At 38.3% G+C, this 27,195-nt stretch overlaps 1 protein-coding gene across 3 annotated transcripts in view; it reads right to left on the bottom strand.

Moving 5' to 3' along the window:
* Nucleotides 1–27,195, bottom strand: part of GRM5 (glutamate metabotropic receptor 5) — a gene marked incomplete at both ends in the record, with an annotated part of 228,678 nt that overhangs the window by 21,946 nt on the left and 179,537 nt on the right. For all 3 annotated transcript variants that reach the window (XM_079545734.1, XM_079545733.1, XM_079545732.1), the window contains 4 exons: nt 898–1,837; nt 13,197–13,323; nt 17,038–17,206; nt 22,397–22,643. In XM_079545734.1, coding sequence (XP_079401860.1) covers nt 898–1,837; nt 13,197–13,323; nt 17,038–17,206; nt 22,397–22,643 — 1,483 coding nt within the window. The remainder of the gene's footprint in view (nt 1–897; nt 1,838–13,196; nt 13,324–17,037; nt 17,207–22,396; nt 22,644–27,195) is intronic.

Consider the following 27,195-nt stretch of genomic DNA (forward strand, 5'->3'; position numbering starts at 1 on the left):
CGTAAATGAACCACTGACTTGGATGCGCTCCTGCACAGTCTGTCTATGAGTCTGGACTGTATTTCCACTTTAGAGTTTTCCTTTCCCCTTGGTGTTCACTGACTGTAATTTTTATATAATGAACATACAAGCTGTCATCACGATCACTGAATTCGGGTATTTTTGTGGGAAGAAACAAAGAAATAGCTCACAAGGAGGTATCTGGTTGATGGCAGGAAGAGTAGCAAATGTGGGGCCTATGAGCAACTGACTTTCAGGAAGATGAATAGAGAAAAAGATATCAAGATAGGTAAAGAAGAGAAGATAGGTAAGGACAAGGAGAAAGAAGGCAGGGAGAGATAACAGAAGAAAGGAAAATCAGGTAATAGAAGAGAAAAGACATAACAGAAGAATCACAAGACAAATCCTCAGATGCCTGAGTGGCCACTCGTGATGCCACATGTGTTGGCTACTCCACCTTGATTTTGTAGCATTAGCAGCCACTCAGTTGTCCTCCTGCTGTGACTAGAGAAAAAATACAGTGACTGTGCAATTCATTCAAGTGAAAGAGCTTGCAAATGAGTGCATTAAGGACAAGGTAATTAGTAATATTTCTTGTTCTTGTTTTCTCCCTGCTAAGATCTTACTTCCCTCCCTGCAAGAAGTGGACAGTTTACACAGCCAATGCTTCCATCTCTGAGATTGTTTGTCCATTGCGCTGTGTCCCGCTTTTGCACAACATTTTGACTAAATCAGACCTGTAGCTGTTGTAGATGTGGGAAAGAGGACTTCTCCTCTCCCAGTGGTGAGGCAAAGGGAATTAATATATCTCCCTCTGTCCTTTCATTATTAGCATTATCACTGAACCCTCGGAAAAACATAATAACTTCCCCACACTCACACATTAGCAGACTTTACCTAAGAGTTTCACCAGATGATCCCCTTCTTTTCCACAGGTTCACCAGGCTGCTTGAGCGGCTTGCAGCCGAAGATGACTTCCCATCCCCTACGTGCATGCGGACCACAGTCGATGTGGTGAATGCGCTGCGTACATTCCTTTCAGGCTTAGCAAGGATGATGTAGACCTTGGGCACAAACATACAACCGAGGGCCACCGTGGCACTCAGACTCACTGAGAAACACATGGTGATTATCTTGTAGTTGCTTCCAAAATATATTGGCACAAAAGCCAGCCAAATGATGCAGGTGGTATACATTGTAAAGGCAATATACTTTGCTTCATTGAAATTAGCTGGGACATTTCTTGTCTTAAATGCATAAAAGGTGCAACTCAAAATTAATAATCCATTGTATCCAAGGGGGGTTACAACACCCAAGTTGGTGGTGTTACAAATCAAGTAGACCTCTCGGATGCTTGGGTAATCATGCATTATATCAGGTGGCTCCATTATAAAGAGGGCAACAATTATGCCTAATTGTATACATATCAAGATAAATGCAATAACAAGTTGGGCACAGGCACTCATGAATCTAGGTTTCTTTGTACAAATTTTCTTCTTGCTGCCAGCCAGGATTCTTGCAATGCGGTTGGTTTTAGTTACTAAAGCAGAATAACTCATAGCTGGGGAGAGACCGATGCCAATTCGTTGAAGATAGCAGTAAATCTGTTGAGGTTTTGCGATGAGACAGAAAGTGCACAAGTAACCCAAGCAGATGCCAGCTAGAATGATGTAACAAAGTTCTCGGCTGGAAGATTTGACCACTGGAGTATCACGATACATTATGAATATAGCCGTAACAAACAAGGTTGCCAGCAGACCCAGGCACGCAAAAACAACTGCTGCGATTGGTTCAGGATCACCCCATCTGAGATACTGGACTGGGATGAGGTCACAACCTACAGGGAACAACAACAACAAAAAAAAAGTAAATTGAAGTATGTAGGAATTAGATTCTTTAATGATAGTTTTACAGATTTTTCTCTTTCATGAAGTTGCTGTTACCATCAGTGTAGGCTAGTATTATTGGTATAATGGCATACTAAATATTTTTCAGTGACAGCTTATTTCAATAACATTTTATCTGTTTGGAGTCTAACAATCTAACACTATGACTGAAAAAATGTTCAAACGCATTAAGAAGTCACCTTGCATCACAGTGAAATTTACCCTTTATTATTATTATTTTTTTTAATTTAGTAATTTAAGGAAAAATTTCATAATCAAGTTGCATTGCCTTGATGTGAAATGCTCAAAAGTTGTCTGCATAGCATATGTCCTTTAAGGAGCAGGCATCAATGATATACTAACATACACTAATTATGAAGTATATTGGTACTTGTTTAATGACTATGCAGATACTCTAGCCATCAAGGAAAAAAAGTACTTCTTCCTCATACAGAATAATTTTTTTCCAGCAAGACTTTTCTGGGGTTAATGATGCAGATTATATGTACTTTAGGATATCCCACAGTACTCATTTCCATATCTGTCATTCACACTTTTAAGATGTTTGAGGGATTAATCTCTCATCTAGTTCACAAAATCAAACCAATAACAATAAATTAGAGTCAAAGCTGAATTAAACACGTGCAGCCCCTTCAAAGGATGTTAGTTTTTTCAGTTTATGTATGGGTTTAATAAGTCATGCTTTGTACCTGTCTGTCAATGGTTTATGGGCTGGTTCCACCCAGCTCTGTGACTAGCGGGGCAAAGGGACCCAGGGAACCACACCCAGGGAAGGGAAAAAGGGAAAAAGGAAAAAAAGAAAGAGAGGGGCCTGAAAACAAAAAAGCGGCAATGATTTGAGGATAAACAAACTAATTTACTAAATAAGGTATCGAAACGCAAGATAACTCACTATAATACAAAACAATACAATATAATTAGAGTTGAAGCTAATAAATAAACAAGAGTATCTGAAAGCCAAAGGTTTTTCATTCCACAGAGTGCTTGACTAACTAGTTAGCTTGACTAATCTTTATTACAAATAAAAAATGACCTCAAAATTTAGGACTGTTGGAATCAAATTCTTTTTGGCTGGGCCAGACATAAAAATGTCAGCCTGCCTCAGGGTAGAGGGTGGCAAAAGAATTTTACCCCTTATGGATGGAGTGCTGGGTATTCACATCTGTATTTTCAGTAATAAGGGCAATTTAGACAAAGCACTGTTTGATGAGGACCTGGATGCTGAGCAATTCAAATTAGTAAAGGAGCCTGGGATCCCAATATCTTGATGATCAGTGGGAAAAGCAGGCATCTGTTTTTTGTGGAAATTCTACATGTAAGATGTTTAGTCTTTTCCTTTATTTTCAGTGGAGCTTGAGGTATTTTGAAATATCTCATTGACATTCTTAATAATAAAAAAAACTTTCCATGCTAATAATCTCGGTTAATATTAGATTTAGATCCCTTCTCCTCCCAGTATTTCTATATTATGTATTTCTAAACAATACTGTAAAAAAAAAAAAAAAAGGTATCTACAATATGATATTATAATAAATATGTTGTCTAGCAAAAGTATGAGGCAGATAGTTCTGTATTCCTGCAGAAAAATCAGCAGAATTAGGGTAACAAAATGTTTTACATATCCACAGTTAAAGGATACATTGCTTTGGAGTAACAGAGTTTTGCCCTTGATAACTAAACAAAGATTAATTGGCCACTTGTATTTTAACTGCTTTGGTGTGATAAGCTTTCTGTTGCAATAATAAAATTATTGCCATGTCTTAACGTAACAAAGACATTTAGATCTTCACAAAATACTCACACAAGCATTCATTAAATCCTTTTGGTTTTAAAGGGTTTTCTTATTCAGACTGAGGGAGACAAGGTATTTCATTCTGACTTCATCAAGATTAATGTAGCATGCAAATGACATCATTAAAATCATTCCATACTACTAAGAGTGGCGGAAGAAGGGTGAATAGCAGAAAGCACTCTCTGGGGTAAGTAGGTATCCCTCCTGACGTGAGTTCTTCCCAAAGAAGTTTTCTGGGCTTGTTTAGCTTGGAAAAGAGAAGGAGCTGGGGAGGCCTCGTTTCATCCTTCCAGTACTTGAAGGGAGCTTACACACAGGAGGGGTTACCGACTTTTTACACAGTCTGGTATCAATAGTACAAGGGGGAATAGCTTTAAACTAAAAGAGGGCAGATTAACATGAACAGAGTTAGGAATAAATTTTTTACTCAGGGCATGGTGAGGCCCTGACACAAGCTGCCCAGAGAAGCTATGGATGCTTCATCCCTGAGGTGCTCAAGGCCAGATTGGATGGGATCTTGGGCAGCCTGAGCTGGTGGGGGGCAACCTGCCCATGGCAGGGGGGTTGGAACTGGGTGGGCTTTAAGGTCCCCTCCAACCCACGCCGTTCTATGATTCTATGATTTCATCAAATGTAATGAATATTTTGGAGAAACCATTTGTTACCAGCCTCTATTACTTCTGCATCTTGGACTGGAATTTTCTGATGTTCTTACCTGACAGCTAGCCTTCATCTGCAGACCATGATATAGAGGCTGACCTGTGCACGGTTTCTAACATTACAACAGAGGCTAAACATTTCTTGCTGGTTTAAAACTATTTCATGCCTTTCTTGCTTTATTATCCTTTTACATTCTCTTAATAAAATACCTGAGAAAAGAGTTGAATCTTGTGCCATTTTTATTCTCTGTAACTGAGTGTACTTTGCAAGGGGAATGTTAAGTTGTGCAATTATTTATTCTTCAATTAAGATTTAAGGATTGGATATTCTTCATAAAGCAAATGATTGGTGAGGCTTTCATTTCACAGTTTTGCAGATAATGGTTTCTGACAATGACACTTTCCAGAAAGAGATGATCAAATCAAGTAAAAGAAATATGGGAAAATGGCACAGTCACTGTACAGTCAGTTTGATGGCTATTATTATACCAAGGCAAATGCTGAAAATTCTAATAAAAGAATATTTCCCATCCCATAAATAACTGTGTGCTCAATGGTGATTTGGACAAAATCCCATCCCATAGCCCACTTCTTACACTTCATCAACATCTTCAAGCACCTGGAAAGTCTTCTCTCCTCACTGGCTCAGAAACTCCAACTGAAATAGAGCCAGAAGGCCCAATCCTGTCTTCCCTGCAGTGGGCTGAGGCAATCTTTGTCTGGTGGAAAGGCTGTTAGGAGCAATGCCTGTAGTCCAATTTGGAGCAGGTATAGAGTTGTACTCTGTGCTCAAAAGCGTGCTGCTTCTGGGACCAGTAAAATTGACATAAAACAATCTCTATGTTTCTCTGGCCAGAGACATAAACTGTGGGAGCTAAGTACTAGATATATGTGTAAACAGCAAGACATATAAAATATCAGAGTCCCGTTCAACATGCCAGGGAAGAGATTTCTGTGAGGAGCACTAAAATAAAATGTCACCAACAAATTACAGATGAGGGTATCTGAGGATTTCCTGGGATAGAAAATAGATCTGATATTCTGTAATATCCGCCTCTCTAAGGATGGGCTAAATGGTTCTACAAATGAGATGAGAGCTCTTGAAGATTTGACCCTTGCCATGGGTCTATGAGTAGCCTCTGCTCCCTCTCCTGAAGTAAACTTGCCACTTCTGATCTTTCATATTGCTTTAAAATTAGTTAGTCTGGATAAGAGTTCACAGATACGAAGCATTCTGTTATCATTCCTATTTTCAGGGGATTTAATCATGACACTGTCTTAATTTGTTATTACAGCCTTGGTGCCTAAGAGAGCTTACTATACCTTCATTATCTGTAAAACTGAAAATCTCCTTCATGACAGGCAATATGGAACACATAATTAAACTAGAACCAAAGGTAAACATGACAGATTAAGGGTTGTAAATAGGATGCAGTCAGCAAAGTGAAGGGAATTCAGGGAAATCCCGTAAGTCAACATCATGAACAGAAGTTCATTATTAGTCCATATGAAGAGTAAAACTGACAGAAAGTCACTGCTGTTTTTGTAAATTCTAAACATTTTTGTGGAGTGAGGCAGTTAGGCACCCCTTAACAAAAGATGTACTTTTCATCTCTTTCTTTTTTTTTTTTTTAATTTCTGTCATAGATAGCAGGAGTTCAATTGTCATGCGTAAACAACAACCTACTGACTTAGCATCATAGACTTGTATGAGTTGTAAGAGACCTTTAAAGGTCATCTAGTCCAACTCTACTGAAAAGAACAGGGACATCTACAGCTAGATAAGGTTTCTCCAAACCCTGTCCTGCCTGACCTTGAGTGTCTACAGGGACAAGGCACCCACCACCACCTCTCTGGGCAACCTGTTGCAATTCACAACTACTTAGTTGTGAAAGAGAATCTCAACATGGGACTTACCACACGATTGAATGTGTATTGCTGACATGTTGTTAGATATTCTATATGAATATTCCTGAGTTTTCCCTGTGCCATAATTTCAACAAATGGTAGAAGGGAAATCTTGATTAATGATCCAGGTTTTCACATATGGAGAGCTGAGAGACAGGAATTGATTCAGAACCAAAATCCTAGTGAATCTGGCAGGAAAATCTTCATAATTTTTTTTTTTTTTTTTTTTTTTTAAGAAGGGAAAAAAAACCCAAACTGTTGCCTGAACTGTCAAGACAAGTGTGAGAAATACACTCTTCAAAGTCCTGGGTGAAAATCAGCCCTGATGATGTCCATGTGGAATATGTGCCATTGAAATGAGAGAGCACATCTGTAACATTTCAGTACTAAGGTCATGTACCTTTCAATGTGGTAATCTGAACTATTAATATCAACAGTTCTTTCTCTTGTTCCCGGGAAATCTTTCATAGTCACAGCAATAGGAAGGCATGTGGAAGCAACCACCTGTTTAATTATCATCTGCAGCAACTTCCAGGCTGGCATATCTACTGAAACCATCCATGAGGGTGGGTTTGCACTGACAATGGGCACAGCTGAGAACTGATTTCTTCTGCTTCTTCTACAGGGCTGGAGCAGGGACCTATCACATCATATCCTAAACTGCAGCAGCAGAGGCTTCTGTATAGCAGGAGGTGAAGTTCCAAGTAACTCAAGAACACTGATTTAGCTGTGAACTGCAGTAAAAGGCAAGGCCATGAGTCTTAGAATAGTTAATTAAAGTTACCGTTTGTCCAAATGGGGAATGGTTCCTAAATTAAACAAATGTGCAGAATGATCAGAACAACTGATGAACTGTAGGAGTTGAGTCCATCTATATGTCAACTCTGATGTTTTGACTCGAGTTTCACCAAAATGAATACTAGCTCCATGTTTTAAATGTAGTGTTTTTAATGCAGAAATCCTGGTCATAAATATTGTCACCTGAACATTTAACTCACTGTTAATTGCTTTTTCCAAAAGGCAGATGTGAGAATGACTTACGGAAATGGCTACATTTCATTTGGCATAAAAAGGAAAGGAAAAGGAAGTGCACTTTTCCTGTGAAATTAGGGTGAAAATCAGACTTCATTTTAGTTGATGCATATCTAAAATGATGATAACAACTTCACAAAAATTATGCCCTTCTTTTAACCTGTTTGAATTACAGCCTTGGAATTTATGATAAAAGTAGGATCTTAATATTTCAGCAGCAAAATCAATGTCAGCATGGGCTAAATTCTGTTCTGCCTCATGCTCACAACTGTCAGGCAATTACTAAAATTACCAAAGGTTTCAACTTTATTATGAATTGTGATAGAAGAAAGGCATTTTATGGCAACAATCAGTTACTGTTAGATAATATTTCAGGCACAGATATGAATAACTTTTTTTCATTAAGGATCCAGATGAATGAGATATTCAATTTTCAGAACCCTACATTACATCAAGAATGGGCAGTGAACAGGAAGAATCAGCATCACCCCTATGCTGAGTCCCAACTGGGCTGTACCAGACCATGCCCAACTGGGCTCCTTGCACCACCTGTTTTCTGCTGATCTCACTGACAACATGAGCAATGTCCTCAAGATAAGGGAGGCATTCATTTTTATTTCTCAGGGAGAAATCCTGAACAAGCAGAGCTTGTTGGTGAAGCCTTTTTCCTCCAGCTACAGGAGGTATTATGATCAGAGGCTCTCATCTTGCTTCAACCACCCTGACAAGCACAGGAAAAGCATCATGTTGAGCTGCAGGCGATCCAGGAGGCTCCTGGAATGTACTGAGGATCCCCTCCCAAGCCAGGCAACAGATGGCCCCACCAAGGGGGATGCAATACTGGATCTATTGCTGACCAACGCCAGTGAACTGATTGATTACATCAGCACTGGAGGCTGCCTGGGCTGTAATGACCATGCAGTAGTGGAATTTACACCCTTCAGGGATACTGGACAGACAGAGTAAAAATCAGGATGTTAAATCTTAGGAAAGCCAAATTCCAGCTCTTCAGGGAGTTAATCAACAAACCCCTTGGGGAAACCATCCTCAAATGAAAGAGAGCAGAGAAGGGATGGCAGATCTCAAAGGAAGCTTTTCCTGGGGCACAAGATCTCTCCATCCACAAATAAAGGAAGTCAAGAAAGGAAGACAAGAAACTCAAACGATCTTGTGATTCTATGAGCAGGCTGATAACAGAACACAGCACCAGTATGGTCAGCATGTTGAAGTGTTTTGTCATGTAGAGGTGGAATGCACTTTTTTTTCCCCCAGTTCTCACCATTCAAGTGCTGTTTGGATACTCCTGTTCCTACCTAGCATTTTCAAACATGAAGATCATAAATCTGCTATACTGGGTATACTGCACCTTATTAGGTGAAGGAACTATAGCAAAAATGCATATTTCTGATGTTTAGCCTTATCCATGAATGACAAAGAAAACTTTTCAAGAACCGTAAAGTATTTCACCTCCTATGTTCATCGGAATCTAATCAAGAAAATCAAATAACCAGCATAGTTGGAATACACAGAGAGTGATGAAAATGTCAGTGTAGCCTGAAGATAATGCAAAAGTCACTTAATTAATATCATCTGCTTTCTTTGATGTCCCCGACATTACCAGAACCATTTCTATTGTTGTTTTCTATTGTCCCTGAATCACAAAAAGAAAGAATAATTGTCTCTCTCCCCCTCAAAAATGTCCTGGGGACAAACCCTGGGGATCACCAGATCAAGATGTTCCTACAGCCACTCACAAACTTTTGCACTGCTGAGCAAAACTTGTTCAGTTTTCCCAAGGTATCCTTCCTGAATGCAGATGATCATGCCCTCAAAGTCAGTGGATTCCAGGAGAACTAAAAAGCATTTCTCAGCCTACTGAAAAATCAGTTGCATCAAGATTTGGACCAAAAAAGGTAAGAGTTTCTTTATTCATATCTAAACACACCTGGAATCCATTTCTCTTCCTCCCACTGTGAATGTAGCACCATTAAGTGTTTTAAGGAACAGTGGAGGTGTAAGCATATCATTCTGGACTTCAAATCATGCATTTCTTCTGCTCTAATTGAGTATGGCTCATTTCACACTAAGTACTGTGTGAAGTGGTTATGTCACATACACACATTACTAACAGAGTGTTAGGAAGGAGATCTACAGTACATAAGTAGACCAGTTGACACTAGCCCAGGAGAAAGATTTGGACCTGGAGTGCTTTTGGAGACAGTACACATGGACTGGGGAAAAAGAAAAGAGAATCAGTAGGTTTGCATTCTAGGTACAGTTTGGTCCCTGGGGAAAGTTCTGTGCACAAGCAATGAAAATAAAATTTGCAAGGAATAAGATATTAGTGACTAAACATTGTTTTCCTAGCCTCAGTTTTTCTAGATAGATATATTTTCCAGTAACTGACTTAATCAACAGAAATTCTTCCTCCCACTCATTTTTCCCTTTGGACTTACTAAGCCTTACTGTACTTGAGATCTCACAGCTCTTTATCTTTTATGAGAATAATGGTTTCCTACACACGTTGCATCTCTTCTGTCTGCTCTCCTCCTGCAGCTGAATTCTCATATTGGTGATTCTCATTCAGGTGGCTGAAAAACAAGACTGAACTTTTTTTTTTTATAAGCAGCATCTCAGCCATTATATCTTTTATATATTGAAGTTTGTGGCCCAAATTGATACCGGCCATTGTGTATAAGAAAACTGAAGTGATGTTTTGTTGTATGAGCCAAGAAAGGATTTAAAAAAATGTTTTTATCTAAGTTTGGACCTCTGGCAGACAGTGAGGTGCAGCTTCACATTGAAAGCCTTTCCTTTTGCATAGCTGATAAATTTACTGACTCAGAAACCAGAGGCTCAGAAGCAGAACTCTCATATAAAAGTGACCATGCAAGGAAGACTTATTCCAGTGAGCTTTTATGTGTGGCCTTGAGGAGCTGACATTACCTAAGATATGGCTTTATCTTGCAGCAAAGAGACACAGTCTGCTGCAGTATCAGATGTAGGGACATCTCAAGGAGATTGGTGTGTGCTTTGAAAAGTTAATGAGAAGTTTGCTCACCAGAATTCAAAATGCACTTCTCTCTCCTTACATTTACTTCATATTTATTACTAAACTTACACTGCAAACAAAGTTAGATCGAAAGGTAATTTCTCTACAAGTTGCAAAAGTTGGGTCTATAAATACAATCAGAAAAACATACAGCGTAATATATCATATAGATAAGTTGGGAATAAACTTTTTAAAATCTGTTTTTGATACAAGGCTAAATAAGACCTGATCCAACCATCATGTGAATAGTTAAGTTAGATGGGAAACATAGGGCCATGCAGCTATGATGATAGGGATCCTGTTACCAGGAACGTGTGCTGCATCAGCAGTGTTCATAGAGACTGAGGTAGGGTTCAGTTACCCAATACTCTGCTGAATCTGTGCCCAGCTAAGGAGCAACAGCTAGATCTCCTAAAAACCATTGCTTGGCATTGATGCCCACTGACGTTTAACGTGTGCCTATCAGATTTCATTGCCATACAACACAAAATGCATGTCTAAAGACTGTATAATCAATGAATGTACAGATGTTACAGTTATGAGATATACCAGAGAGCTCGGCTATGTAGTTATTACACCAAACCAGAAAAGAGAGGATGCTTACCTGTATCCTGGGCCCACTTACGAAACCCCAGTGGAGCAGATCTCCTGAAAAGACACCCTGTGGTAGTCAGCTCTTAAATGGGTCTAGGAGAGGTGGAACCAGGCTCCACCCCTTCCGGCAGCACAGCTGAATTGCCTTCACCTGTGCTCCTGTGGCTGACTCATTGCTTGCCTCAGGTGATCAATCAGAGGCTCAGGCCGTGATTCAGCATACGAAAGACAAATGAAATGTTTTCAAAATATAACGGTACATGTATTACATGAAGCAGTTGGTTTGACTGGAAGAACAACTTTCCTTTGAAATGCCCAGAGTTAGGTGGAAAAGCATTGACCTAATCCACTCTTGTTCTTCCATCTTGAGGGCAAAGTAATACCTTGAGAGGATAAATGCTACCACAAGCCCAGATTGATACCTGGCTGTGGGTCCTGAGTGTCCTGGAGAGCCAACACAGAGCCACCAGAACCATGCTGGAGGCTCTCTGCTCCACTTTGCCTTACATACAGCACGTAAAGTCTATTTCCTTCCCTTCCCTTCAAATTCTCCAACATGATGGGCAGTTATAAGCACCACTGTTTCAAAAAAGGATCCTCTATTGACCAGATGACGCACTTAGAGCAATTTCCCTTCTAGCCTCATTGTAGCAGCTGTTATTCCAGCTGATTTACTTTGGGTAAAAATTCATGTGCTAGCTGAAACAAATGTGTGATCTGGGAACTGCTGCATTTCAGAGGAATTTGTTTGAAGAGTTGGCCATTTGCACCAGTTGACTTTCACAAGTTGATCAGCCTGGTGCAGCAGCCTGGTCCCTGCAGTGGGGTCAACACATGGCCAAGGCAGGATGTAAATTTGAGTTTATACTCAAAACTGTGTACTGTGTGCTGAAAGAAGGAATCAAATGGATCAAGTTCTCTTCTTTCTTTCTCCATTCCCATGACATGAGAATGCTTTTCCTGATGTGAGAGGGGTTTTCTGACTGATTGCTGTGTGCTCAGGAAGGCAGTGCTGGAGGTTCAGGACTAGAAGAGAGTTTACAAATCTAATTTGCTGCTGTTTCAGTTTTATCAGTTAAAAGTTTTCTTCAGAAGTTTAATGTTTGGCATTTTCTGATAAATACCCTATCAATTTCATAGTTAAATAATTTTAGAATTATTATTTATAGTAATTAGTATTCTTATATCATGTATTACCACAATGTAACATCCCTTACGAGGGAAAAATTTTGATTAACCTTATTTACAGAAATCTATCTAAAGGCCAAACACTATCTGACACTCTTCCAATTACATAAATTCACCCAGCAAATTGTTTTTCCTTATGTCTTCCTTCTCTTTAATCTCACTCATTTCTCACTTCATCCATAGGAATTATATATAAACTGAGTCTGTGAACTCTTCTGGAAAAAGCCTGTCTCTTCTCCCCTGGTGCAAAGACAGTCATAATGAGAACCTGATCCCTGAACAGTATTTAAAGCATCTTTGTTCTCTGAGCATCTGAACACACAAATCCTGTCTATTAGTCATAAAGAAGAGAGTCTGTGGGATACAAGTATTGGAACAATTTTGCCCCGGAAGAGGCAAATTGACATTCTGCAAGAGTATGGAGATCTACAGCATGGTCAAGAGAAAATGAAACCAGTGTTTTAGCAGACCATCTGGTGAACAAAGGACTGCTACAGAGCTAAGTCTATTTGGAGCATTGATGCTTTCAACATCAGTAATCAGTAATATGTTTGGTGGCCCTGCTAGGCAGGGGGGTTGGAACTACATGATCCTTGAGGTCCCTTCCAACCCGGGTGATTCTGTGATTCTGTGATTCTGTAATTGCCACAACTCTTCTTTACCTGCCTGGGAGGTTAATAAAACTGAATAAAGTTTGACTTTCTTTAATAATTTCTCTGATAATTATTAATTTTTCAGTGTGTTTGAGGAAGGGCATGAGATACACAACCTGTTTGGTGCTAGTACAGTTTCAAATTCAATGCTAAGACTAGATTTTTTATTTCTAGATCTTGCAATTTATGTATTTATGTCTTTAGAGAGCAGCTGAATTAAACTAAGGGCTTCTGGATCAACTTGAAGAAAGATAACAAATACCAGTTTGAGTTCAGATTTCAGTTATATCTCCAGGCTTAATCTGACTAAAACAAAGAGTCCTCATACTCACCTGTATCTGCTATTTGTTTCTTCAGCTTAGCCGATGAACATAATAATTGACAACATAAGCACACCCATAACTTGTTTACCTGTAAGCTCATCATTGGGCCAGGAGCCAAGCTGGCAGGCCTTGCACGTGTATTCATCAAAGACATATTCATTCTCTTTACAAGGAGTGCATGTCCAGCAGCAACTCACTTCTCCTTTACGAATCACCTGAGATAAAAATTGACATTTGATTTAGCAACATAAATGTACATTCATGCTGCCCCAAGTACTAATTTTCTTTTTTCTTTTTTTTTTTTCTAAGCAAGGTTGTTGTTGTTGCTGTTGTTGTTGAAGAGAACTCCTGACATGATACGATACAATACAATACGATACAATATGATATGATATGATATTATATCATATGTTGTTCATCCAAAAAAGTGACACAAGTTCTCCGTTCCCACACCATGTATATACCAGAAGAAGCCAGTAACCCAGTAGAAGTATAGATGCCAATACAGAACCACAAAAAGAGTCCATCTGGCCCAACCTCAGCTCCAGCAGGGAAACACCCACAGCAGGGTGCCTAGCACCATGTCAAGTGGCCTTTGGAGATCTCCTAGTGGGATACTCCATACCTTCTCTGGGCAACCTGTGACAGAGCTCCAGCACCTGCACATATACAAGTGCTTCCTGGTGCTCAGAGGAAACTTGCTGTGTTTCAGTTTGTGCCCAATGCCTCTTGTCCTGGCACTGAGCACAGACTGAAAAGAGTTTGAGTGTTTATTATCCGAAGATTTTTGGATGCTTATTTTTCATTCAATTCTGAGTAATTGGTTAAAACTGATTGTTTTCCAAATATCAAATTGAACATAGTTTCTGGAACTATTTAGGTTACTACATTTCTAATTTCCTAGAAATGAGAATGTTATCTTAGTCCATTTTAACATCTGACCTGATTTCTCATCTTATAATTTGTTGCCAAATGTCATTACATACTCATGATTGAGATGTAGATTTTTCAAGACCCTTATTTATCATTATCTGTGCTTTTTTTTTTTTTTTTTTTTTTTTTTTAAATAAAGCTTCCCAATCTCTTTGTTGTTTTTAAACAATTTTAAAACAAATACTTTCAATTACATCACAAGGAGTAAACTGACTTGTTGGCTTTTTGAAATTTGGTATTTTTATGTTTTTTATGCAGTGGTGTATTTAGAAGAGGACTTCAAAACCAAATGTCCTTATTGAAATTTCAATAAATGAAATGCAATTTAGTATAAAGAAGAATTACTGTCTTGCTCACATTGTTCTTTATAAAACTGTAGTGAACAAAAAGTGCAATTTGTATCTTTTTCATCAGCAATAGGGGGGATTTGAAAATTTGAAATTTGAATTTTGTTTATAAAATTGTAGAGGATGAAAGGAGATAAAAGTCACCTAATTAGCTAAACTTGAAGAAAAAACATAAGAGCATAAATATTTTGCTCTCTAAGACCTTAGATTACATCTGCTTGCAAAGCAATGTATCTGCCCTCCTGAAAAATCATATCTTCGGATTTCTTTCATTTTGATCTAAAACAAGAAGTTTGAACAATGGAGCTTTTAAAAGTTCCTTGTGTTTGTCAAAATAAATTCTCAGGAAGCTTGTACTAATTTTAGACATATTTTGGTGAATAATGCCTTATAAAATCCATCATTTTACAACTCAAGAAAGTGAAATGTCAAATTAATAACAATATGGTATTATGAAAACACCTTTTCTATCAAAACAATTCATTTACAGTTTCATGTTAAACTTCTCACCAAATTAGCACCTTCTAATAGAATACTTAGAATCTGAAAAATTAGAAAGAAAACTAGTACTCTCAGCACTTCTTATCCAGTACTAACCATGATTATGTATCCTTCTCTAGGAAGAAAAGAATTGTTCGTAAATCAGAGTCCATTATAAAATCATATCTTCATCCTTTTACTTTCCATTTCTTGAATATATATATTTTTTGTTGGAGCATTTTTTTAACAGTAAAACAATCTTTCCTGTCCCTTTTAATTAAAAAAAACACAGATTTTTTTTTTTACCATGTTCTTGTCATCTTTCTAATCCACTGAACCAGTTGAATTATTACTATCTGAATAATAATATGTCTTTACACAATTTTGAATGTATACAAATGGATTATGTTTGGATTTTACCCTCCGCTTCAGATGGTTACACAAAACCCTGCTGAGTAACAGCATCTCATTGCACTGAAAGTTTCAAATTCCTTCATAATAACTCATTCCAAAATAACCCTGTAAGAAAGCCACCAAGAAGTTAGGCAGGATCCAGCTTTCCCCACCATCTGTGAATGCAATGAAGATAAAAGATTATACAGTAAACTTTGAGATTCACAGTCGGTTGCCTAAAGCAGAGCATAAGGAACATTTCAAACACTGGGCTTGAAGTATGTGTGTGTGTGATAAACTGCCTTGACAGAGAAGAATTGACAGTTGGATTAGATGGTCTTACATGTCTTTTCCCATCTTAATGATTCTGTGATAACTGTCTTGGGAGAATCCTTGAAAGCACAAGCAGAAGGTGGGAGGAAACTTACTGAAGATTCTTTCTGTCCCCTGAGTTGTGGAAACAAGTTACAGAGCATGTCAGTAAGCAGTTCTGCAGTAATACCTGTTTGTACATCTCTTTCCTCTTGAATATATGTCTTAGTAGCTGTAGCAAGCTAACATACTATGATTAGTTACTGGGGGTGTAAGTCATCCTCCCTTCCCTCATGTGTCTGCAGAAAGTTGTTTCCATCTGAACCAAATGTCCTGGCTGTGAAAATAAATGTGTTTCTAAACCAAGATTACTCTCAACTGTTTTATAATCTTAACTGAGGATAAACAACTCCTGATTTGAAATAATCTATGTATTTCCACTGGCTATGAAATTTGGAAATCTGACATAACTGCATGTATCTACTATGCTGAAGGCACATGGATTTGAACTGATGGAGTTTGCTGACTCTGCAAAAGACCAGCCAGTGAATAAACCACACTAACTTCCTAAAACTACGCAAGACTTGGACAGAAGTGTTTCACTCTCTGTATTGCAGAGCATGGTCAGCCTCCCATCAGCCCTTGCCACTTCCCAGATTTGCAAGTGTGCCATGTCAACACTGGAGAAAAGTTTTTTCTTTTTCAGTTCATGCCATTCCATTGTCCATGACAATCCTCTCAGTGCACAGACTTTTATGGAAATGACTGCAAGGCAAGTTAGGGACTTGCTGATTTTTTATCTGCTTTGTTTCATGGAATGCTCCAGAACAACAGAGTACAATTAATATATGACAGAATCATTTATCTTTCTTCCTCACACCACCAACAGGGAGGTTGGAAAAGAATCTAAAACCTAAGACAGAAAGGAAATGATAAAATAGGTATCATTAAAAAAAAAAAAGTTACTTACTTCTCTCGCAGTTCTAAGCAGCAGTAGTTACCGATGTTCTCTGAAGATACCGCAGATGTGTGAGTAATAATGGCCCAGTTTAGGTGTCTATGTCTAGCACTAAATTAGTAGCAATTATTATTTACGAATTACCTGTAGTTGTACTGACAAGTCCCAGCCAGGGATTTACACTCCATGAATCAGATGCTATTAACATATGCAGCAAAAAAAAAACAAAACAAAACACAAAAACAAAACAAAACAGCACCAAACAATATCTGCTCTAAAGCATTTGGATTATAAGAGTAAAAAAGACAACAGTTCACAGATACAGAAGTACAACAGTAGCAACTTATGAAAATTGTGAAATGACCATGATGTGAGCAGGAACTAAATTTATGTCTGTACAGTTTAATTAAGGTGTGGGATACCGCCTCTATGAAAGAGATAGAAAGAATTTCTTTTCACATTTCAAGCCTATGCATACAACTGAAATAAGTAGAAAATATATTTACCTTTATCTGTCCTTTTTCACAGGGCTCACTGCAGACAGATCTGATGATATTATTTTTTTCTGACCATATTTCATCATCATCCATTTTCAGCTCACCGTTGTCCCAGCTGCCAACATTGATATAGTCAAAGTAGTCCTTCCCCATTTTCTTAAAATTCATGATTTCATATCTTGAGAAAAACAAAAGGATGTTCAGACTGGAAATTAGGGAACATTTCTTCTCAGCAAAAGTGGTGATGTACTGGCACAGGCAGCCCAGGGAGGTGGTGGAGTCACCATCCCGGGAGATGTTCAAGAACTGTGGAGATGTAGCACTGAGAGACATGGCTTGTGGGCATGGTGGCAGGTTGATGGTTGAACTACATGATCTTACAGGTCTTTTCCAACTGTAATGAATCTATGATTCTATGACTTCAGCTGCTGTAAGACTGCATGATGCAGGGTGGGTGTGATACCTGAAGAGGTGTCAAGAATTATTCATTGGGCACAGATTCCAGAACTCTGGGACTTGCTTCAGGGAGACCTGAGCAAGTGACAGTGCTTAGGCCTTTTAATCCAGGCATTAAGTCTTGTTTGAAGAATGGAGCTGAGACTTGCACCTATATTTTTCTTTTACAGCATTGCAGCATCAAATGTTATTCTGTACCATACAAAGGACACTCTTCCCTTTTTATATAATTCCTCAGTGATCAGAACATATTAAATTCTTCATAGGCTTCATTATGAAAGGAAAGGGTACCTAGGCCTCAGTCCTAAGTGGCTTCTGGGTAAGACTCCTTTGACATCTGGGAACAGAAGACCTAAGAGTAGATCAGAGCTGATCACAGCTTTCAGGTTCACATTTCTCCTTCTTCCTATGCTTTCTTCTTAGCTCCCATAGAGTCCTAAAGAAAGTTTGTGGGGCAGCCTACAATTCATCAGCCTCCTTCTAGCATGTTTAACATCAGGCCACCTTCCTGCCCTGTAGTCCAGTCTGGAAAGTTGGGCAACTCCTGAAGTGATGATATCATCTTTTCTTTATCTTCTCTTTAGAGGATTTTGCAGTGATTTGAGTAAACAACTTGAAAATCACTAAGCAAACACTATAAACTGAGAATGTAAGTGCAATCCTAGGCTTAAGAAACCTGCCTGGTTCATAAACGAGAGGTCAGCTTTTTCCCAGCAGTAGACTCAAAATTTGTTCCCAAGGAAAACATATTGAAAGAGCTGGATTAAGACTGATATTGTTAGAGTGCACATTATGAAGTCCATTATGAAGTTGCAGATAAGTAAAAGAACCAGCTCATTAAATCAAACAGTCTCTTAAATAAGATACTAAAGTTTTGTGGTAATACTTTAAGAATCATAGAACTAGAGAATATCTGAAGTTGGAAGAGACCCACGCAGATCACTGAGTCCAACACAAAGCTGCAAAGGTCTCCCCTCAGCCTGCTCTGCTCTGGACTAACAAATCACAGGACCTCATCTGCTCCTTGTACATCTTGCCCTCCAAGACCTTCACCGTCTTTGTAGCTCTTTTATACCTTAATTCAGAGATTTAAACTTCACTATGGTGAGGCAAAAACCAAAATGTCCAGAAATGTAGGTCACTCCAAAAGCAGCTTGGAGACTAGCAAGCAGTAGTTAGTCTATAAAATCAATAATTTTTCTGGGCTGATTTGAAAAAAAAAAAAAGCTACAGTAAAGCTCTCCTTTGATAAACTTCTCCAGACATGGATCCCTGAATGTTTTAAACCAGGAGATAAAATCTAATTGTCTCAGAGAAGAAACTGGTTTGGCAGGGAGTCAATGCCAAAATCAAACACAGGTCAGGGACCTGCAACACAGGATCAGGACTGCAAGCAAACAGTGAAATAAAATGGAAATAGAGCCTGAGTGGATGACCAGTATGACATTGTCCATATCATGAGAGACCTGCTTTAATGGAAGTGGTGGTGATGGGTTGATGACTAGACAAGATGATTGTAGTGGTCTTCTTCAACCTTTAAGATTCTACAATTCTATGAGAATCTTACTCTTTCCAAAACAAAAAGAAATGAGCAATGACACAGCTAGTGAGGAAAAATTATTATTATCCTGGATTTTAGAATATTTTAATGTTTGTCTTGTATAAAGGAGGAAATGTCCACACCTTTGATACTCGGATGCCCTATCAAAGTTAGAAGGCTGAATATCAGACTGACACATATACATTTAATCTAAATAAACACATACATAAATCTAAATAAACAGGTTGATTTTTCATGTGGTAAAAAAAAAGATTGCAAGGGTTTGTTTGTTTGCTTGCTTTTGCTGAGGTTTACAAACATAATAATGGTCTGATTAAGCATTAAACAGACCAACCAAAATGTTAGCCCAGAAGCCCTTGCGGAGTCTTAATTCCATATTATCAGGAAATTGTAATGCTCCTCTGAAGGTTGCTTTGTTGAAGCTGTCAATTCAGAGTTTTATGGGCAGATAAACAAAAGTACTGTCAATGTTTATCAGGCCACTGGAACTAAAATGATTATCCCTCCAGTAGCCGTAGACTAGTTCTATGCTTATATCCCAGGGGAGATACTGAAAAGAAACTTGACATAGTAAATAAACCTATTGCCTCAGTATGTAGTCTCTCACAAGACCTCTGCAGAGAGTAGTATTGGTAGATTCACAGCAAAAACCAGACTCAGGAAGTTCATTTCTATAGCAGAAGTTCATGAATCACTGGTTCCCTGGAGCTTGCTTGAGATACCACAGGGACAGTTTGTCACTTTAGGATAGGAGAGACCAGATGGTGCAATAACACATTTCCAGCAGTGCCCTAATCACAGTGCAAAACACTTGCTTCTAAACAGAAGTGCCATGAGTTTGCTGGGAATCCATATTCAGTTGGTAGCAAGTAGACAAGACATCACCAACTTATTTTTCTTGCCTTTTCTTGCCTTTTCTTTCTTGGAGTTTCCTTAATATTTGCAGACAGCTGTTATCACTCTGAGAGATCATGGCTGCTGCTTCCATACTGATCTTTTTTCCCATGTCTTCATCTCACCTAAAACAAGCTCTCCACTTGACTATCTATCTGCTTAAAGCTCAGCTTACTCATAAAGAACTTTGGGATAGGGCCACGATTTGAAGCATCTTGTGAGATTAGTGATCTGTTTTATAATGTCAAAACCCTGTTGGTATACATCAAAATCCAGAGCTATCTAGGTCAGGAAGGCTTTTTACATTCTGTTTTCCTGCTTAACACCACTACCACAGTACAGCTGTGAGGATTTACATTTCATTTTACAAAGTGAAGATGCAGCTAGCAACAGAAGTGAACAGGGAAGATGAGATATTCCATCACAACTGCACCATCTCCCAGATGTAGCAAACAGTATTTGGCAGTGCTCAAAAGACGAGAAACTATCCAGATCTGGGAATTAGAAATGGAACTTCCTATAAATCCTTCTCACTAAAAAGTAAATTTTGACTCATTATTGGCTACTTTAAGCACATAGTATGGATTTAATGATGTGACAGTTTTAGGACAGGAGAGAACAAAGACCTGTGCTTCTATAGTAACCAAGCTCTGAAAAACATTTTATCCGTACTCACATTTCTTTATTTTGAGGAGGCAGAGACTGTTGTATCTCATATGCATCTAATGAGGCTGGACTTTCCATAAGCCACATTACACTGAGATTCATAATATGGAGGCTCCATGCTCTCCAGTGAAACACTGGTGCTTTACTGTGACTTGTGCAAATGAATGTGCACAATATAATTCCTTCCTCATCTTTTTTTGGAATTGAACGTTGAATATAAAGACACCAAAATATTTGTTAAATTCCTTCAGGCGAATGGAATCTAAACACTATTGCTGAGAATGCCAACATGAAAAAAAGGTAAATATAAGGTTCCCTTTGCAAAATTTAGCTGTTGTCATTGGTGTATAGTGTCTCATATTATTTATTTACTGCACACTTCACTATTTCTATAAGAGTGGAAATGAGATAGGAATAATATAGGATACAATTAATTGCACCTAAATATCACTAAAATCAAACACAAATCTTTTAAGAGAAGTCTGTGACAAATTTTAAGCAGATTTTGTCAGAAAAAAATATCCAGGCTGAGTAATTTTCTTCAGAATCCAGCAATTTGTAAAAATTGAAATGCATAATGGAAGATAGCCTTGCTTACCAAAACAATGCTAACAATAAATTCCCACCTTTTTTTTTTTTTTTCATTTCCTGAGTTCCTCTGTTTGAGTTTTCCTGACAGCTCATGAGGCGCCTCCTTAGAGTTTGAGTCTGAAGATTTCAGAAATGTGTGCTTCCAAAAGACTGGTTAAAGCAGACTGTTTTGCATGTGTCTGGCCTGCTATCTTTTGATGAAAATGTTGACACTACAGGTTTTCAAATAAAACAAGAAAAAAATAATTTCTGAAATTGTAGAAAACTTTTGAAATATCAGAGTATTCTGACCAATGGGATTTTATTTTCTTGTCCCATTCTGTTCTATAGTTAATTCTTTTGTTTCAGTTTACATTAGAGGGAATGCAAATAATGAGTGCACAGGATGACCAGTTTTCCCTCTAGTCATCGCACAGACATTTAAAACCTTCTCAATAATGTTGACAAAAAGGACTGCCTCAATCAAACTGGAGTAAATGCAGTGAAATGAGGCAGGAATCTACTTGCTGAACTAGAAGGAAAAAATAAATACCCTTCAAATGCTATCACACTTGTTCATCTTCTGACAGTTCAGTAGCAGAAAACTAGAAAAATTCTCATTAGTATTCTGAGTATGTGCTTCCATATGGACATTGCATGTATGCCACAGCAAATCATGTTTAGCTCTGTTTAATTTGTTTACAGCAGTACACTGTGAATTACAAGTTTAGTGTGTTATGCACATGGTACTGCTTCATTTGGAAGGTAACTAGGCAGATTTTTAATTATTCAAATCAGAAAAAAAATCCCAGACTAATCAATATATCTTTTGTATTTTAGCTTTCTTAGTAAAGGAACTATGGTTAATTATTCAAGTAATGACTTCTTACCTTTAAAACACATAATTCTAAAATACCCAAAGAGAGAAAGAGTAACACTGTGATGGACATTATAGTCTCCAAACAGAAAATTGAGGGTCTCATGGTTTGCCACCCACAGAAAAAGACTGAGTGCCTGAAAAACTCATCTGTTTTCTCCAATTATAATATTAGATATAATTAAAAATGCACAGTGATAAAAAGAGTTATTCTGAAAAAATAAGTTCAGAAAGTCTAAAAATATGAAAAACAAGGAATGAGATCATAGCTCTGATGTTGTGTGAATGATCTACAGCATACAGCAAGTCTGCTGTTTAAATAGTTTGACAAATGTTAACGTTACCTTCCTGGCGAGTCACCATTCTCATCAAACAAGATCATGTCCCCAGAGACTCCAGTAAAGTTGGTCTTCATGAGAGACTCCAGCAGCTTTCGTCCATCTATGGGCTTCATGGCATCACAAAGGCCCACATAGCCTGGACACAGCGACAGCTGCATGTTGTGGAGGCCGTAAGCCATTGAGTATATCGCGTTGATTACAAAGCCCATCTTGGAGTCCTGAACGTGCTGCGTCCTCAGTGTCATCTGGCCTGCCAGGGAACATCACAAAGCAGGTGTTTAGGTATTTAGCAGGGCTGAAACGCAACCAGCTCCTTAGGCATCTGCTAATGGGTTAGTTATTAATAATGGAAAACATCCCCTAAAGCTGCTTGTAGTTCTTATCACTATGCAGATTGACTATGTTAAAAATAAAAATAATAAACAGTAATAACAATTTAAAAAATAAGAATTTTACTGCCCAGTTGGTTTTACTACTGCAATTTTACTATCCAGCTGATGCCGTTCCCTGTGCAACTCTACACCTCACAGAAACACCTCAGAAACCTTTTTAGTGAATACTGGAGGTGGAGATGCTAACATGGGCTGCATACAATGGCGGCCTTGCAGGTGATACTTCTATTTCAGAGAATGGTCACCAATACTGTTTGAACAGATTGACCTAGGCACAGGTTTTTTAAATGTATAAAAAGTTTACTATGCTAACAACTCTCCAGTCTCTAGGTCCTTTGCAACTCTCCATTTGAAAAGTGATGATAATGATGCAGTGCAGATGAATACATTAAAATGTCCATGAAGAGTGTGATGATGTAGGCTGGGTGATAACTCTCATCCTCTTAAGCCAGAATTGGTTAACCATTTCTATTTTCTTCTGCAGCTCCTGAGAAAAGCACAAGAAAAATTCCTTCAGCAGCATCATATAATGCAGTGCCATTAACCATAGAATCATAGATTAATAGAATCATTAAGTCCAGAAACACTAAGATCATCTAGTCCAACTGTACACCAACCACCAATATTTCCCTCTGAACCATGTCCCTAAGGAGCTCAGTATGGGAGCAGCCAGGAATGAAAGAAACCAAAACAGAATTCTCTGTCCATGTTATTGGAGCCTCTCTCCTAAAGAGAAGCAGGCATGGAGCATACACCCGCCCACCTGGGCTGCTGGAGCAGCACAGTGTGAGAAAGCAAGATATGCTATGAAAATAGTGATGTACAGGCATTTCATAGAATCATTTGAGTTGAAAGGGACCTTTAAAGCCATCTTGTTCATTGCCCCTGCAATGAACAGGGACACCTACAGCTCTATCAGGGTTTTCAGAGCCCCGTCCAGCCTGACCTTGAGTGTCTCCAGGGATGGGGCATCACCACTTCTCTTGGCACCTCGCTCCTTTCTTGCCTTCTGCATGATACTGGAATTGGCACTTCCAGTTCCAGTCAGCCTCAGGAACAATGTTTAACATTATGTATAGTTAAGGGATATGAGCTTGAAATATCTGTAATGGAATAAGCTTGGGAGAACATAGAGTGTTGTTCATTTTTTCTCTTCTACCAAGGTATCACTTTTTTCTAATTAAAAATAATAGGCATAAAAGCTGCAACAGTGGAATACATGTAGAACCCATATTAATTGAAATTAAGTGGAAAATTGAACAAGGATATTACATTGCAATACACAGAACTTGTTTTAACCAATTATTCATCCTCTAAATTAACCGCTCTCAAACCATGCTGTTAATTATGGTAGCCACTAGAATGAATCAGATTTGCATCAGCAGTAGTATTTATTATGAAACAATATTTCAGCTGCGTTATTGCATATGATTGCTTAAACTTCAATAACTTAATTCTTACAGGAACACTCTCCACTGGGCTTTGTGCTTCAATTTTATTGAATTATTATTCTGACTTTTTTTAAACATTGAATCTCATTCAGTTCACCTGATAATTTGAGGCTGCTTAGCTCTTCGCAGAAGTTGCTAGGAATTGTCAATGAATTTGTGAGGGAATTAGCCACGGCAAGAATTTTAATATACTTCCTACAGCTGGAGAATATTTTGCTGAGATGTTATCTGGCTTACTTTACAATATAGGGGCAATCCAGCCTGCCATGTCTGACCATCAGTTTATATGACCTAATCATTTTGTTTGTTTTGTTTTGTTTCTGCAGCTTCTAATGAAGCACTGGCACGGGTTGCACAGAGAGGTGGTGGATGCTCCACCCCCGGAGACACTCCAGGTCAGGCTGGATAGAGCTCTGAGCACCTGATGGAGCTGTAGGTGTTTATGTCTATTGTAGGGGGTTTTGGCTAGATGACCTTTAAAAGTCCATTCCAACTCAAACATTTCTATGATTCTATGAGTTTATGGTTCTAGTTAAGGTGAACATCCCAAAAAATTAGACAATGTTCTTTTCTTTTTTCTTTTTCTTTCAGTCTTCGAAACAACAACAGCACCAGCAATTGTTAAGTCTGACAGTGTTTTTCAGCACCTGTTTCACAAAGTAGGTAGGCATGCCAAACTTGAAGCATATAAGTAACCTTATGACTTCAGTGATCTTATCAGTGGTTTTAAGGGAAGTTAGAATGGATAAGTTAGGAGCTGGCATCTCAGCCAGAAAAGAAATATATATTTTTTAAATTTATCTCTAAAGTGTGTCTGATTCAGGTAGCCTTAAATGCACTGTTTGCTTACATGTTATTTCCCTCTGTTTTAGCTGGAACTCAACCACTTACATTTATTGACAAGCATTATCTTCAGTCAAAAGCCTCTCCGGAGGCAGGATCATTATAAGATTGAGATGAGATTGATGAATTTTATGATGACGTCAGTGATGTTCAAGGGAATCAGCTACACTTTTTATCATGAAAAATATGAAATTCTAATAGAGGTTGAAGAGTTCCTATGGAACTACTAGGCAGAACATAAATATTCACACACTGGAGACCATTTGCTTGCTTATAATATCCATGGTAGAATTTATCTATTACAGTCAAAATAAAACCTACATCTATCTGTTTTACTCAATCTTGTACCTTCCCATACAAGATAAATTTGTAAAGAAGGAAATAAAGATATTTTACTTTCCGAGGGGCTGGGAAAATCTGGCATGATGGCATGGCATGGAGGGGTAATCAGGACATGTCTACATGAATGTATTAGCTCACTTCTGGAGTGGGCTTTGAAAGTCTAGCTCCAAACCATCCCTACACACTGCACTTTAATTTGCATTGAGTGTAATGTACTCAGAGAAGTGTAATTAATTTTTACAAATAAGACTAAATAAGTTGCAGTGTACCAGTAGATATCTGATGTACTACAGCTGCAAATGGACATTCACACCAGAGGATGAGGTTAGTGCCAGTTTGGAGCCAAACTCACCCGAACTATGATTCGAGGGGATATAAGGAAAAATCTCTGAAGGAGTGGTGAAGTGTTGTGACAGGCTGCCCAGGGAAGTGGTGGAGTCACCGACCCTGAAGGTTTTCAAGAACCGTGGAGATGTAACACTGAGGGACGTGGTCAGTGGGCATGGTGGGGGTGGGTTGAAGTTGGGCATGTTGATCTTAGAGGCCTTTTCCAACCTTAATGATTCTACGATTCTATGAATCCCTCTTTGCTCAGAAACTCAGAACAGATTCAGCACCACTTCCAGGAGCAGGATGTACAGAACTACACTTTGCGGGTCTTCAGTGACTGCCTATTGCAATATTGACAGGATTAAGTGATATTCTGTGCTTAAATTAGGTGATTTTTTTAGAGATGTAGCTTATTTTCCCATAAATATAGTTTGCAATAATATCAATCTATTTGTAAGTATGTGTTGAACTTACTGATTGTGTTCAAATGGCTATAGAAAGTAATCTATATTGGAGTACATCAGAACCAATAAGCATGAACTCTGTGTCATGCTAATTACTGCAGAAATAGGAAATTCCGCCTCCTGCAATTACAGTGTACAAGGCAAAGGAAGAAAGCAGGGTGTATCAAATCATACTGAACCTTAATGAGGATACTTATAATACAAAATGATCAAATATTGCAGAATGATCTGAGAAATTAGGAAATCTCTGTGGTTAAAGCACGTGAGCAGATCTCTGGATTCTATTCTGTTTACTTCCTAGCCTTGTCCAAAATATTTTTGGCAAGTACATAAGGGCTAACTCTATTATTTCCAAGCTGTGAATTTATGAGTCTTTGAATTCCGGTTTTGAAGACACACAGCCATTTCTATCTATAAAATACTGAAGAGACAAATCCTATGCCTTGTTAGCAAATCAGATAACCCACCACCTCCAAAACCATGGAATGTTCGTCACGAAGAGGATTTATTCTCATTATCTCCAGCTTTTCCTGTACCTAAAGCAATAGGCTTTTTACTGACTGGGTACTAAAATTATTCTGGATTTCATGGGAAAGCATGTCAACATTTTTTCTATCCATCTTTTAAGAACCTCTTGCTACATAATCAAATCATATATAGTGTTCAGGTGAGGCTTTGCCATATGGTTAAATGCATTAAATGCCAACTGAAGAATTTACTGCCATTGGAATAGGTCTTTAATACCCACGTTTCTTCCTGTGTAAACATATATTATGCATGCCTGGATTTATCTGTATGTTCCCGGATTTATCACAGGACTGTAACTTCACCAAAGGTGAAGAATAGTTCTGTGAGTGGTGAACTTAACTGGCAGCAGTACAGCTCACATATTTTTTGCCCACTATCTTGGGAGAGACTTAGTTTAGGATGCTCCAGCAATATCACAGCAGAGGATAAAGGCAGGGCTATGCTACAGAACC

Source organism: Tetrao urogallus, assembly GCF_951394365.1.
Source record: "Tetrao urogallus genome assembly, chromosome: 1".
NCBI lineage: Eukaryota > Metazoa > Chordata > Aves > Galliformes > Phasianidae > Tetrao > Tetrao urogallus.